The sequence below is a fragment of the Desmodus rotundus genome, chromosome 13 (genome assembly GCF_022682495.2).
Source record: "Desmodus rotundus isolate HL8 chromosome 13, HLdesRot8A.1, whole genome shotgun sequence".
NCBI classification, from domain to species: Eukaryota; Metazoa; Chordata; class Mammalia; order Chiroptera; family Phyllostomidae; genus Desmodus; species Desmodus rotundus.
In genome coordinates, this window is record NC_071399.1 from 47,961,607 (window position 1) to 47,978,942 (window position 17,336).

Here is a 17,336-nt window from a genome sequence, read left to right on the forward strand (position 1 = left end):
ACTACCCAAAGCAATTTATAGATTCAATGCAATCCCTATTAGAGTACCCATGACATATTTACAGATATAGAACAAACAGTTCAGAAATTTATATGGAACCATAAACGACCCCGAATAGCTGCAGCAATTTTGAGAAAGAGCAAAGCAGGAAGGATCACAATACCTGATATCAAACTGTATTACAAGACCACTGTAATCAAAACAGCCTGGTACTGGCAGAAAAACAGGCACATAGACCAATGGAACAGAACAGAGAGCCCAGAAATAAACTCAAGTCTTTACGGTCAATTAATATTTGACAAAGGAGACAGGAGCATAAAATGGAGTAAAAACAGCTTCTTCAACAGATGGTGTTGGGAGATGTGGACAGCTACGTGCAAAAAAATGAAACTCGATCACCAACTTACGCCATACACAAAAATAAACTCAAGATGGATAAAAGGCTTAAATATAAGTCGTAACACCATAAAGTCCCAGAGGAAAACATTGGCAGGAAAATGTCAAACATTCCATGCAGCAACATCCTCACAGACGTGTCCCCTGAAGCAAGGGATATTTAGGAAAGAATAAAAAAAATAGGACCTCATCAAAATAAAAAGCTTCTGCATGGCTAAAGAAAACAGCACCAAATTACAAAGAGAACCAACAGTATGGGAAAACATATTTGCCAATGATACCTCAGACAAGGGACTGATCTCCAAAATATATAAAGAACTCACACGACTCCACTCCAGGAAGACAAACAGCCCAATTAAAAAATGGGCAAAGGACTTGAACAGACACTTCTCCAAGGAAGACATACACAGGGCCCAGAGACATATGAAAAGATGGTCAGCATCACTAGCCATCAGGGAGATGCAAATTAAAACCACAATGAGGTACCATCTCACACCAGTCAGAGTGGCCAACATAAACAAATCCACAAACAAATGTTGCAGAGGATGCGGAGAAAAGGGAATCCTAGTGCACTGTTGGTGGGAATGCAGACTGGTGAGGCCACTGTGGAAAACAATATGGAATTTCTTCAGAAAACCAAAAATGGAACTGCTCTTTGACCCAGCAATTCTGCTGCTGGGATTATACCCTAAGAATCCCGAAACACCAATTCAAAGAACCTGTGCACCCCAATGTTCCTAGCAGCACAATTTACAATAGCCAAGTACTGGAAGCAACCTAAGTGCCCATCAGCAAACGAGTGGATCCAAAAACTATGGTATATTTACACAATGGAATTCTACACAACAGAGAGAAAGAAGAAGCTTATACCCTTTGCAACAGCATGGATGAAACTGGAGAGCATTATGCTAAGTGAAATAAGCCAGGAAGTGAGGGACAAATACCATATGATCTCACCTTTAACTGGAACATAAGCAATAGAAGAAAAAAGCAAACAAAATATAACCAGATACATTGAAATTAAGAACAATCTAACAATAGCCGGGGGAGTGGGGTGGCAACAGTGGGAAGAGGGGATTACAGGAACTACTATAAAGGACACATGGACCAAATCAAGGGGGAGGGTGGGGGTGTGGAAGGGAGGTGGGTTCAGCTGGGGTGGGGTGGAGGGATGGGGAGAAAAGGCATACAACTGTAATTGAATAACAATAAAAATTAAGAAAAATAAAAATAAATAAATTCCAGATTATTTGGGTCCCCTATAGATTGATACATAGAAAACCCTAAAGACTCCATCAAAAAACTCTTATATCTAATAAATAAAATCCAGTAAAGCTGCAGGATACAATATCAATATACAAAAGTCATTTGTGCTCCTATACACTAGTAACAAACTATGATAAAGAGAAATTGAGAAAATAATTCCATTTATAATTTCACCAAAAAGAATTACATACCTAGCAACAAATTTAACCCAGGAGATGAGATCCTGTATAGTGCAAACTGCAAGACACTGATTAAAGAAACTGAGGAAGACACAAATAAAAGAAATAAACAATCTTAACATTTGTATGGAACCCTAAAAGAACTCAAATATCCAAAGCAATCTTGAAAAAAAAACAAAGCTGAAACCATCACACTTCCTGATTTCAAACCACATAATAAAGCTAAAGTAATCAAAATAATATAAGATTGCCAGAAAAACAGAAACACTAATCAATGGAACAGAATAGAGACCCCAGAAATAAACCCACACATATATCATCAACTCATTTATCACAAGAAACCAAGAATTAAGAATAGGGAAAAGACAGTCTATTAAACAGGTGGTTCTGACAAAACTGGGCAGCTATATAGAAATGAAAAGAAATTCACATGTATCTTAAATTATCCTCAAAAATTTTCTCAAAGTGGATTAAAGACTTCAATGAAGACCTGAAATAAAAGTCCTTGAAAAATAGAGGTGGTAATAAGGTGTTTGACACTAGTGTTGGAGATATTTTTAATCTGACAACAAAAGCAAAAATAAATAAGTACTACATCAAACTAAAGTATTCTTTACAGCAAATTAAACCATAAATAAAATGAAACAGGCAATCTACTCAATACAGAAAATAAATGCAAATCATATATATCATAAGGAGTTAATATCCAAAATATGTAAAGAACTCATACAATTTAAAAGCAAAAAAAAAACAAACAAACCCAATGAAGGTAAAATTGAATAGCAGATCTCAATAGGCATTTAAATGTTACCACCAACATTACAAAAATACAAAGGATCATACTAAAATACTATGAAAGACTATGTGCCATCAAATTCAATAACCTAGAAGAAATGGATAAATTCCTAGAAATATACCCTATAAACTTTCCAAACTAAATTGTGAAGAACTGAGAAATCTCAAAAGACCAATCAACAGTGAGGAATGTGAAACAACTTTCTGAAGAAACCTCCCCAAAAGTAAGAGTCTAGGACTAGATGGCTTCACTAGTGAATTCTACCAAACATTCAAAGAAAATTTGAGCCTGGACAGGTATCTCAGTTTGTTAGAGTGGCAGGTTTTATTCCTTGTCAGGGTATGTACAAAAATCAACCAGTGAGTGCATAAATAAGTGGAACAACAAATCGATATTTCTCTCTCTGTTTCTCTCTCTCTCTCTTTCTTTCCCCCCACACCTCACCCCCTACCCTCTTCCTCTCTTTCAGTAAAATCAATAAATGAAAAAAAACCATTAAAAAAGATTTAATACCTATCCTCCCCAAACTCTTCCAACAAAAATTAAAAAAGAGGCAACACTTCCTAAGATATTTTATGACACCAAAAGAACAGTGACACCAAAATCTGGCAAGGATCACACACACAACTAAAGACCAATATCTTTGAAGAACAGAGATATAAAACAAAACACTAGCAAATTGAATAAAATTTACATTAAAAAAATCATATATCACAATCAAATAGGGTTCATGCCAGGGGAACAAGGATGATTCAACAAATACAAATTGATCAAAACAATATACCACATTAACAAAATTAAGATAAAAAAATTATGTGATCAAATCACTAGATGCAGAAATAGTATTTTATAGGATACAACATCCTTTATGATTAAAACGCTCAATAAAATAAATATATGAGAAAGTACCTCAACATAATAAAGGCCATATATGACAAACTCTCAGCTAATACCATATTCAATGGTGAAAAACTGAAAGCTTTTCCTCTAAGATCAGGAATAAGATAAGGATGTCCACTCTCACCATTCTTATTAAACATAGTACTGAAAGTTCTAGCCAGAGCAATCAGGCAAGAGAGAAAAAATTAAAGGCATCAAAACTGGGAATGAAGAAGTAATATTGTCACTTTTTTACAGACGACATGATCCTATATATAGAAACCCCTAAAGATTACACAAAATTTTAGAAATGCTAAACAAAAACAATAAAGTTGCAGGATACAAAATCAAAATCAATATAAAAATCATATATACTAACAATATGCTAACAATAAAATTTGAGGAAAAACAAATAACTATTGCTTTTGTAACTGCAAGAAAAAGAATAAAATACCTACAAATACACTTAAGGAAAGGACCTATGTACTGAAAACTACAAAGCATTATTGAAAGAGATTGAAAGACACATGAAATGAAAATATATTCCCTGTTCATGGATTAGAAGAATTAAATTAAAATAGTTAAAACATCCATATTACCCAAAGCAATATACAGATTTCACACAATCCCCATCAAAGTTCCAATGACATTTTTTAAAGAAATAGAAAAAAACCCATCAGACTTGTATGGAACCACAAAAGACCCCAAATAGCCAAAGTAATTCTTAGAAAAGAATGTAAATGGAGAGTTCCAGCCAAGATGGAGGCATAGGTAGAAACCCTTTGCTTCCTCGCACAACCAATCTAAAATCAATAAACAACCAGAAGCACCAGAAAATCAAACTGCATGGGACTTTGACAACCAAGGAATTAAAGAAAAATCAACCAGAACAACCAGACTGGTTAAGAACCCAAGGTGCAGGTGGGGAGGCTTGCTGAGAAAAACCAGGGCAAGGCAGCAGACTGCGTGGGCGGGGCTGGCTGAAGGAGCAACTGAAACTAAGAGTTGACTCAGAGTTGACTGTAGACCACGGCACGTGCCACAGTGGGAGAAACTCCCAGTCTCACACAAGAGTTCCTTGTAAAGTGGGCTAGAGACTAGCAGTGAGCTGCATTGTTCCCTCTCTGGCCCCTCCCCACAGGCAGTGCTGCAGTGCAGCAAAGAGGGTTGCCCTGTCAGGGTGAATACCCAAGGCCCCACTCCCTTACAACTTAACAGCCAAGACAAAGAAATATGGCCCAAATGAAAGAACAGAGCAAAACTTCAGAAAGAGAGCTACGAAATGAGGAGATAGCCAACCTGTCTGATGGAGAATTTAAAGCCCTGGTGATCATAATGCTCAGAGAACTGAGCTTGGTCGAAAAATGAAAAAATAAATTAAAGATACCCAAAATGAAATACAGCAAAATATTCAGGGCACCAACAGTGACAGAAAGGAAACCAAACTCAAATCAATGATTTGGAACACAAGGAGGGAAAAAAAAACATCCATCCAGAAGAAAATGAAGAAACAAAAATTCAAAAAAGTGAAGAGAGAATTACGAACCTCTGGGACAAACAAACATTCCAATGTCCGAATTATAGGGGTGCCACAAGGACAAGAACAACAGTAAGAAATTGAAAACTTATTTGAACAAATAATGAAGGAAAACTTCCCCAATCTGGTGAAGGAAATAGACTTTCAGGAAGTCCAGGAAGCCCAGAGAGTCCAAGAAGTTGGACCCAAAGAGGAATACACCAAGGCACATCATCATTAAGTTACCCAAGATTAAAGATAATGAGAGAATCTTAAAAGCAGCAAGAGAAAAGGAGACAGTTACCTATAAAGGAGTTCCCATAAGGCTATCAGCTGATTCCTCAAAAGAAACTTTGCAGGTAAGAAGGGGCTGGAAAGAAGTATTTGAAGTCATGAAAGGCAAGGACCTACATCCAAGATGACTCTATCCAGCAAAGCTATCATTTAGAATGGAAGGGCAGATAAAGTGCTTCCCAGAGAAGGTCAAATTAAAGGAGTTCATCATCACCAAGCCATTACTATATGAAATGTTAAAGGGACTTATCTAAGAAAAAGAAGATCAAAACTATGAACAATGAAATGACAAAAAACTCAGAACTATCAACAAATGAACCTAAAAGGAAAGAAAAACAACAAAAACAAAAACTAAGTAAACATCTACAACAGGAACAGAATCAGAGAAATGGACATCACAAGGAGGGATTTCAGTCGGGAGGGGGAAGAGAGGTATAGGGGGAAAAGGCACAGGGAAGAAGAAGCATAATTCATAGACATAAAATAGATGGGTAGAGATAAAAAATGGTACAGGAAACAGAGAACTCAAAGAACTTATATGTACAACCCATGGACATGAACTAAGGAAGGGGGGGAATGCTAGAGGGTAGGGGGTGCAGGGCAGATGGGGGATAAAGAGGGAAGAATTGGGAAAACTGTAATAGCATAATCAATAAAAAATACTTTGAAAAAAGAATGAAATGGAGGCATCACACTGACTTTAAATTATACTACAAAGCAACAGTAATCAAAACAACATGATACTGTCAGAAAAAGAGACATACATACGAATGCAACAAAAATGAGAGCCAGGAAATAAACCTATGTGTGTATGGGCAAATAATTTTCAACAAAGGAGCTAAAAACATACAATGGGAAAAAGAAAGCCCCTTCAATAAGTGGTGCTGGGTAAATTAGAAAGCCACATTCAAAAGAATGAAACTAGACAACAGTGTGTTCTTTGTATAAAAGTTATTTCTAAATGGATCAAAGACCTAAATATAAGATCTGAAACAATAAATTACATAGAAGAAAACATAGGTACTAAGCTTATCAACATTGGTCTCAGAGAGGATTTTATGAATTTGACCCCAAGACAAGAGAAATAAAGGCAAAAATAAATGAATGGGACTATATCCAACTAAAAAGCTTCTGTACATCAAAAGAAAACACCAACAAAACAAAAAGGCAACCAACTGAAAGGGAGAAGATATTTGCAAACAACAGCTTCAAGAAGGCATTAATATTCAAAATATATAAAGAACTCATACAACTCAACACCAAGGAAACAAACAATCCAATTCAAAAATGGGCAAAGGACCTGAACAGACTTTTCTCCCAAGAAGACATACAAATGGGTGACATGTATATGAAAAGATTCTCAACTTCACTAGCTATTAGGAAAGTGAAAATCAAAACTATAATGAGATACCACCTCACACCTGTTAGAATGGCTGTCATCAACAAGACAAGTAATAACAAGTGCTGGAGAGGTTGTGGAGAAAAAGGAACCCTCACTGTTGGTGAGAAGGTACACTGGTATAGCCCCTATAAAAAACAGTATGGAGGCTTCTCAAAAAATTAAGAATAGGGTTATCACATGACACATCAACCCTTTTCTGGGTATCTACCTAAGAAATTTGAAAGCATTTATTTGCAAACATATATGGACCCCTATGTTGATTGCAGCATTATTCATGGTGGCCAAGATATGGAAACAATTGAAGTATCCTTCGCTAGATGATTCAATAAAGAAGATATGGTACATATATGCAGTGGAATACTACTCAGCCATAAGAAAAGATGAAACAGTGCTATTTGTGACAACATGAATGGATTTTGAGAATATCATGCTAAGTGAAAAGGTCAGAAAGAAAAAGAACCATATGATTTCAACCATATGTGGGATATAAAGCTAAAAGCAACAAGTGAACAAACAAGAGAAACAAACAAGCAAAAGCTCATAAGCATAAACAATAGTATGATGGGAACCAGGGGGAAGGGGGTGGGATGGAAGTAAAGGGTAAAGGGGGTTGAATATATGATAATGGAAGAAGATTTGACTTTGGGTGGTAGACATACAGTGGAGTACACAGATGATGTATCATAGAATTGTACCCATGAAAACTCTATAACCTTATTAACCAATGTCACCTGATAAATTTTATTTAAAAAATAAAAATAAAACTATTACATATGTTTTTAAAAGATGAGCAGTCATTTTTCCAAAGAAAACATACAGATGGCAAATGGTGCATAAAATGATGTGCAATATTGCTAATCATTAGAGAATTGCAAATCAAAACCACAAAGGGATATCTACTCACATATGTTAGAATGACTGTGATCAAAAAGATAAGAAATAACAAGTGTTGGTGAAGTTGTAGAGAAAAGGAAACCCTTGTGCATTGTTGGTGGGAAGGTAAGTTGGTGTAGCTACTATGGAAAATAGTATGGAAATTCCTCAAAAAAATAAAAATAGAACTCAAAAAGGCATCTGCACTCCCATATTCATTGCAGCATTATTTACAACAGCCAAGATATAAAGACAACCAAAGCTGATGCCTAAATGAATAAAGCAAAAGTGGTATATGTGTATATTTATACATACACATATAACTGATATCTATATATATACACACACATATATACACACCTATACATACACCTACACACACAAGGAAATATTATTTAACCACAAAAAAGAAAATTTTGCCACTCACAGCATGGATGGATCTTAAGGGCATTATCCTAAATGAAGTAAGTCAAACAGATACCCTATGATCTCACCTATATACATAACTGAAAATATATATATATATAAAACATAAAATAAGGTCAGAGATACAGAAACAGAGTGGTGGTTGCCAGAAGTGTGGGGGGTGGACAAAATGGGTGAAGGAGGTCAATGGTACAAACTTCCAGTAATAAAACAAATAAGTTATGGGGATACAATGTACAGTATGGTGCCTATAGTTAATAATACTGCATTGCATATTCGAAAGTTGCTAAAAGAATAGATCTTAAAGTCCCTATCTCAAGAACAAAAAAATTGTAATTATGCATGGTAACAGATGTTAAGTAGATATGTTGTGGTGATCATTTTGCAGGACATACAAATATCAAATCATTATGTTGCATACTTGAAACTAACAATGCTGTATATCAATTATACCTTAATAAAAAAATGAAACAATTACCAAAAAAAAGAGACTCATATGTTCTCATAAATTATCTTCAATTAATAGCTATTTTGGAATATATGTTATCCCCCAAAAAGCAAATGACAAAAGTAAAACTAAGATTTGTGCTTGGTATCATTCCTAATTTAAAATTGTGCTTTTGAGAAGAGTGAAAAATGGCTAAATAATTTAGCTACATTTAAAGAAACACAAGACAGAGAAATGTTACAAATGAAAGTAAATATGTATCATATAAGGTAGGGCTATATCAACACCAGTCAGAACGGCCATCGTAACCAAATCATCAAACAACAAGTACTGACTGGGTTGTGGAGAAAAGGGTACCCTAGTGCACTGTTGGTGGGAATGCAGGCTAGTGCAGCCACTGTGGAAACAGTATGGAATTTCCTTAGTAAACCAAAAATGGTACTGCCTTTTGACCTGGCAATTCCACTGCTGGGATTATATCCTAAGAACCCTGAAACACCAATTCAAAAGAACCTATGCACCCCAATGTTTATAGCAGAAGAATTCACAATAGCTAAGTGCTGGAAGCAATCTAAGTGCCCATCAGGAAATGAGTGGATCAAAAAACTGTGGTACATTTACAAAATGGAATACTACCCAGCAGAAAGAAAAAAGGAGCTTCCTATCCTTTGTGACAGCATGGATGGAACTGGAGAGAACTACGCTAAGTGAAATAAGCCAGGTGGTGAAAGACAAATACCACATGACCTCACCTATACTTGGAACCTAATCAATAAAACACACAAGCAAGCAAAATATAACCCGAGACACTGAAATAAAGAACAAATTGGCAATAACCAGAAGGGATGGGGGAGGGGGATAATGAGGGTTAAAAGGGGAAGTGTTGTCAACCAACATATATAAAGGACACATGGACAAAGCATAGGGGTGGAGGGTAGGATCAAGGGTGGTGGGGGGGAGTGGTGAGGGGACAATGGAGACAACTATACTTGAACAACAATAAAGAAAATGAAAATAAAATACACGACAAGATAATTATTAAAATGCAAATTAAGATGTATTAAAATACTTTAATTCATATTGTAATCTATTATAATATAATCACAAATCTGATTTTCTTCAACTATAACCACGATGAACTTTAGTTTATAATCTTTATCAATCAAATACATTCAAAATATGTTAAAAATAAACTTTCCAAAATTAAGATTAACTATAATTTTCTTTCAAATGTAAAGTGTCATTAAAAATTTCATTCTATAAAATCAATAATTTTATCTCTCTGAAAAAAGAAATACCACACAAGTCTTAGAAACATGGTAACAAAGAAACATTTCCTATCATAAAAATCATTGCTACTAAAACATCCATTAAAAGTCTGTAAGCTTCTAAGATTTTACTTACACACAAAAGAATATATGGCATTAATTTTTAAAATTGAGAAACCTGATCTAATAAAGGAGCAAATTTAAAAAAAAAACACCTTTACTGATCTCCAAGATATGCCCACTCAGAGACAGGCCATTTGTAATCTACATAAAACTAAAAAATGTTATAAACTCGTCTTAAATGAACTGTCACTAAAACAGCTAAATAAAAGACATGATCTCAGAAGTGGGATCTAAAGTGCAAGAAAGAATGTTGAGCAAGGTAAATAGTACACATGAGGAAATCTAAGAAAAATGCTATTTACTGGTAATACTTACTAAAAGTATGTAATACGGATGGCTTTAAAAAAAGCAAGAAATAAGGTAACAGACAAGAATATGTTGGTTGGGAGATAGGTATTTAAAAAATACTCAAAATTTTAACTGCTAATTTCAAATTTCTTGGCCAAGATATTACCAAAAATAATGTTTCATATATGGCTTACATTAAAATAGGAAATCAGATTTTCTGATGGTTGATCACTTGCTGAATTTAAGATCATCATTAATTGTTGAATTGTATTCATAACAGTCCTAGAGAAAAAAATAAAAGTGTTAAGCAGTGATGGAAAAAAAATGAAATACATCTATCACACAAGTTAAACATACCTTTAAACTCACTGTCTCCCATTTATCTTTAAAAAGTTATCTGCAATAAAACTTTATAAAACCCTTAGTGTATTACTGTTTGCAAAGAATTATATTTTGCTTAAATCTTTAAGAAAGAATGTGTTCATAATCAACATGTTTACAATTAAAAAACTGATATACTTATTTACCAATAAAACTATAAACCAATCAAACACTAAGTGGTCAAATGAATGATATTATTTTATGGTGAAAAAATATAAACTGGCATCAAAATGTAATCTAATAATACATTACTATAGTTAAATACTAAAATTTTTCAAATAAAGTCAGCAAGTTATTTAGCAACTCAAGGAAAGAACCAAGCGACTCTCCTTTACAGAGATCTTCAAAAAGAAAGCATAGGGTGGGAGGAAGGGATGGGTGGGGGCAGGGGGTCATAATCGGGTGAAAATTGAGACAATTGTACTTGAATAACAATTAAATGAATGAATGAATGAATAAATAAAGAAGAAAGCATATATAAGTTTAGAAGTCACCATTGTTAAAGCATAAAATTATGTCAATATCTTAAGCTCTCTTTAATTCTATAATTTTATGTATGGGAGTATATAGTAAATAATTATGTTCCAATTTTAGAGTAGCAGTACATTGCTGCTATAGGCACTACCTGATGATACAAAGAACTATAGAATATTTATGGATAAAAGGGTCTTTAAATATTATTTAATAAAATGCACTCAGTGTTCTCAGTCAAGCATCTCTAAACTGAAATCAACACTTCCTCACCTTTCAAATACTTTACTTTTATGACTTATACATCCAGTAATCTACTTAAACCCCAGTGACTAAAGCCACAATTGCTAAATCAAATATCTTTCTCATTTGTTCTTATATTTGACTTCCTTGAAGTACACTTGGCTTTCTTAAACACTTGCTCCTTCCTGAAACTCCCCCCAACCTTGGCTTTTTTGCCTTCTCTCTCTCAGCTCCCAGTCACACCTGTCATTCTACTTAATCTAACTTCTATCTAGTCCTTAATACAGTATTCTTTCTGGTGTATCCCTTAGCCATACATTCTTGCCATTATACACCCTAACTTAGGCAACCTCAACTATTTTTAGGGTTTTAACTCTCCCTGACTATTCCCAAATCTGTAACATACTGCTATTTACTACACATCTTCATTTCCCACAAAGGCCTCAAGTATCATACTCTAAATATGAATTCATCAAATATTTGTCAAACCTGTTCTTGCTCCTTAATTCCTACTGCCTCTCTCTTGATTCAGATCTTCACCATCTCTCAAATGAATTATTGTAATACAGCAGTCCAGAGATTTGACTCACTGTGATAATGGTAGTAGAATCTAAGACTATGTAATTTGAAAAAAGTCCTCAGGTTATTCTAATTTGTACCCCTCGTTAAGAGCCATTGTGACAGATTGACAGATCTCTATTTCTCATCATGTTCACCCTCTACCTCATCACAAACTAATACCACATAATGTTTCAAACACCAAGTTAGATTTTATCCTTACCCCCATTTAACACCCATTTATAAGAACAAACTATATCATGTACAAGCTAAAGTCAAAACTTTTAAATGTGGCATATAAGGAAGGTCCTTCATAATCTAGTTTCAACCCTCCTCTCCTGCCATGTCATTTCCCCATTTTATAATCAATCAATACGGAGCTGCTAATAGTTCCTCAGACACATTTTATTGTTTCTTCTTTCTATCCCTTTGAATATGTTGTTCCCATCCACTAAAATGACAGTGTCCTACGACACAGACTCTTACATATTCAAAATTCAGTTCAAACATCACTTCATAAAGTCCATTCTGTGCCATTTTATTAATTTGTCTTTTTTTATTGATTTTTTAGCAGGAAGGGGAAAATGAAAGAGATAGAAAGGGAGAGAAACATCAATTTGTTGTTCCATTTATTTATGCATTCATTGGTTGATTTTTGTATGTGTCCTCACTGGGGACTGAACACGCAACCTTGGGGTATCGAGACAATCATTAACTTGTTTTAAGTCTATTACTATACTTATACAAAAATCTATTTTTATGTGTCTGTATAGTCATTTGATTGCCTACTATGTACCAAGTATTATTCTTGTTCCTAATTATTGCATGCTGACCATAAAAGCCATAACCCATGTGCTATACAACCTAAAGGCTATTATGGGTATTAGCAAAACAAGCAAACACACAAATGGTTTTACGATTACAGATTGTGATACACACTGAAGAAATTTAAAAGGATGCTATGAGAAGGAATAAAAGAAAATATTTCAGAGAAATAAATCTTTTAAAAAGTACTATATGTGCTGAACCTAAGGGAAGAGTAGCAGTTGTTGATTCATAGAAAGAAGAGTTTCAAGAAAATGGAAAAGCAAGTACATAGGTCCCCAAGCATAAAAGAAGAGGTTGGAGAGTTCAGAAAACTGGCTAATACACAAAGAAGAGGAAAACAAGATGAGTTGAAGAGGCAACAGAAGCTAGATCATATAAGGTCTTGCAGGCATTGTTAAGAAATTTACATTGTAGTTTAGTTGCAATAGGAAACATTAAGAAGATTTAATGGCAGAGTGAACAGGATCTGAATTACATTTCTAGAAGATCATCCTGGGTGCTCTCTGAAAAACAGATTTGGTAGTGGAGAGAAAGGAGCTATGATGAGAGTAGCAGTAGTGAGAGCAGATAGTAAGTCTACAGCACACACACACACACACACACACACACACAAATCCAAGTGAAAGCCAAGTTGGGCAAGGGTGGTGAGAGTAGAAATTGAGAAGAGTAGATGGACTCAAGAAATAGTTTAGAGGTAAATTCAATAAGACTTGATAACAGATTAGATGTGGGAAGTAAGTGAGGATAAGAACATTAAAAATAGTTCTAATCCTTCGAGGTTGTATGCAAACCAAATGGGGATACATTTTTTTACTTTTTTATTTACTAAGATGGAACACATTCCCATTCTAGGTTATATTCCTTAACGACAGACAGAACTAAATACCTGGAACATAAAATGCACTCGATATACTCAATTTATGACACATACATACAAATATACAATGAAATAAATAGATAAATCCAAAGCCCTATAGAGCACCGAATAAACAATTATAATAAAAAATGAAAAGTAAGAAAATTCATACCTAACTGGAGTCTGGGGAAGAATCACATTTAATTCTTCATCAGGGTTACTTCTTCGTGGTGTTCTCTGCATTTCAAAACTAAATAATGAAAGGTAAAGTCATTTAGACCGAAAATTACATTTTGTGCTTAATGAGTCAAAAAGAGAAGTATAAAACACTCTGTTGACTCATAACATCACATAAAATAAATCTATAATAGAAGTGATCAGAAAGAGATAACCCAAAAGCTGCATAAATAAAATTATGTTTTTTCACTATTATTTTTAAGTTGGTTTTCTTTCCACTAGGTTTATGACAAACAGGTACACCAATCATTATGAATTTTTTGAAAGTGAAAGTTAGATGTTTTCTCTACAAAGTTAGATGTTCAATGTCATTATTCATCAAGTTGTTCAATATCAAAAAATATCAAAGCTCAAGTTTTCCAATCATTTGTCTTCCAAAACCTTTATCTTGACTTAACTAAAATTAGAAGTATTTTACTTGTGTTTAACTTCCAAATTGAAAGTTTTTTCAGTTACTTATACAAATACTTCATGTTAAAGACACAATATTAACCATACTTATGGTGATTCAACATTTTTTAATTACTCTCAATCATTCTTACTTGATGACTCTACATGACAATTTAAAAGAATACACTTTTGTATTAACTTTAAAAAAAAATGAACCAAGCCCTGGCTGGTGTGGCTCAGTGGGCTGAGCATCTTCCAGCAAACTAAAAGGTTGCCAGTTTGCACATGATCAGGACACATGCCCGGGTTTCAGGCCAGGTCCCTGGTTGGGGGTGTGCAAGAGGTAACTGATCCAGATGTTTCTCTAGCACATCAATGTTTTTCTTCCTCTCTATCTCCTTCCCTTCCCTTCTCTCTAAAAATAAATAAATAAAATCTCTTAGAAAATGAACCAAGAAAGTAAAGCAGGTGAAAAGCTAAAAAAAAAGACAGTGAATCACTATTGAATAAACCAATTACAGTTAACTCTTGAACAACATGGACTGTTCCCTTATACCATGGACCCATGCAGTTCAAACTTGTGTTTTTTAACCATCAACTGTATTTTCAACACATGGTCTGGAGCCCACATATCACTGTGCCAACTTAAGATACACAGGATTTTGCACAGGCAATTGGCACCTCTAACCCTGAACTGTTCTAGGGACAAATTGTATGTCAACAATTTTCTATGGGTGTTCATTTTAAAAATTATATTCATCTAGAAGAAAAATAGTTGATATATAGGACAATTCACGTTAAGTTTCTATCTCAGAAACATAAAAAAAGGTGTTACATAATGATAAAGGGGTCAATCCAATTAGAGTACATAACATTTATAATATTTTAAAATATTTTTTAAAGATTTTATTTATTTATTTTTAGAGAGAGAGTAAGGGAGAGAGAAAGAAAGGGAGAGAAACCTCAGTGTGCTGTTGCCTCTCAAGCACCCCACTGGAGACTTGGCCCACAAGCCAGGCATGTGCCTTGAGGGAATCAAACCGGCAACCCTTTGGTTCACAGGCCCATGCTTAATCCACTGAGCCACACCAGCTAGGGCATATTTTTAAATATTTATACCCAACATAAGATCACCTAAATATATAAAGTAAATATTAAAAGACCTAAAAGGAGAAATAGATAGCAATACAATAGGAGTAGAAAAGTTTCCTACAAAATTACCCCACTAATACCTCACTGACATGAATAGATAAATCATCCAGACCAAAACTCAACAAGAAAACATTGGTCTTAATTGACATATTTGACTAGATGGAGTTAACAGATATTTGAACAGTATTCCATCCAAAGCAACAACATACACATTCTTGTCAAGTGCACACTGAACATTTTTCTAGGGTAGATCAGATGTTACGCCACAAAACAAGTCATAATAAATTTAAGAGACTAAAATCATACCAACCTTCTTTTCTGACCACATTAGTATAAAACTACATATTAATTACATGAAGAAAACTGAAAAACTCACAAATATGTGGAGATTAAACACCATGTTAGTGAACAACCAATGGATCAAAGAAAAATCAAAAGATATAAATACCTTGAGAAAAACAAAAACCAAAATGTAAAATACCAAAGATTATGGAATGCAACAAAAGCAGTTCTAAGATGAAAGTTCATAGTAATAAATGCCTACTTCAAGTAAAAAGAAAAGTCTTAAATAAACAATCAAACCTTATACCTCAAGGAACTAGAAAAAGAAGAACAAAACCCAAAGACAGAAAAAGGAACTAAATAACAAAGATCAGAGGAGAAATAAATAAAATAGGGATTAAAAGACAATAGAAAAGATTGGTAAAATTAAGAGCTGGTTATTTAAAGATACACAACATTAACAAACCTTTCGTCAGTCTCAACCAAAGTGTGGGGGGGGGGGAGGAGAGACAGAGAACATAAATATGTAAAGTAGTTATTCATCATACTTAATGGTTGTTCAAAAATATTTGTGATTACAATCAAACATTCTTCATCTCAGAAATGAAAGAGGAGATTTACAACTGATATCACAAAAAACACAAATAAATCATAAGATCACTATGAACAATTACTCATCAAAATTGGATAAACCAGAGGAAATGGATAAATTCCTAAAAATATACAACCTTCTAAGGCTTAATCATGAAGAAATAAAAAATCAGGATAGATCTATTACTAGCAAGGAGATTAAATCAGTAATTAAAAATGTCCCAACAAACAAAAGCTCAGGACCAGACAACTTCAGTGGCAAATTCTATCAAACATTCAAAGAATTAATACCAATCCTTCTCAAACTCTTCAAAAAAAAAAGAGGAGCAAACTCTTCCCAATTCAATTTATGAGGCCAGCATTATCCTAATACCAAAAGAAATTTATAGGCCAATATCCCTGATGAATACAGATACAAAAATCCTCAACAAATTATTATCAAACCAAATTCAACAATACATTAAGAGAATACGATGATCAAGAGGGATTTATTCCAGCAATGTAAGGATGCTTCAACATCCACAAATCAGTCAATGTGATACACCACATTAACACAATAAAAGACAAAAATCATATGATCATCCCAACAGATGCAGAGAAAGTATTTAACAAAATTCAACATCCATTTATAATAATAACTCTCAACAGAACAAGCACAGAAGGAATGTACATCAATGTAACAAAGGTCATACATGACAAGACCATAGTCATCATCATACTCAATGAAAAGCTGAAACATTTTCCTACAGAATTACCACTCTGGCCAACTTTTATTCAACATAGTATTGAAAGTCCTAGTCAGAGCAATTAGACAATAATAAAAAAGAAAAGGCATCCATATTGGAGAGGAAAAAGAAAAACTGTTACTATTTGCAAATAAAATGATAATATATACAGAAACCCTAAAGACTCCATCAAAAAACTGTTAGAACTAATAAAACAAAATTCAATAAAGTTTCAGGATACAATATTAATATACGAAAGTCAGTTGTTTTTCTATACACCAGTAACAAACTATGATAAAGAAAAATTAAGAAAACTACCTCATTTATAATTGCATCAAAAAGAACTGCAAACCTAGTAATAAATTTAGCCAAGGGAGTGAAAATCCTGTACACTGAAAAGTAAAAGACACCAACTTAAATAAGAACCTCAGGAAGATACAAACAAATAGAAAGACATTCAATGCTCAT

General features: G+C 34.0%; 1 protein-coding gene across 3 annotated transcripts in view; it reads right to left on the reverse strand.

Annotated features, from left to right (window-relative positions):
• Window positions 1-17,336, reverse strand: part of RB1 (RB transcriptional corepressor 1) — a 312,963-nt gene that overhangs the window by 153,495 nt on the left and 142,132 nt on the right. For all 3 annotated transcript variants that reach the window (XM_053916790.2, XM_053916788.2, XM_024569646.3), the window contains exons 11-12: window positions 13,664-13,741; window positions 10,349-10,436 (exon numbers count right to left, since the gene is read on the reverse strand). In XM_053916790.2, coding sequence (XP_053772765.1) covers window positions 10,349-10,436; window positions 13,664-13,741 — 166 coding nt within the window. The remainder of the gene's footprint in view (window positions 1-10,348; window positions 10,437-13,663; window positions 13,742-17,336) is intronic.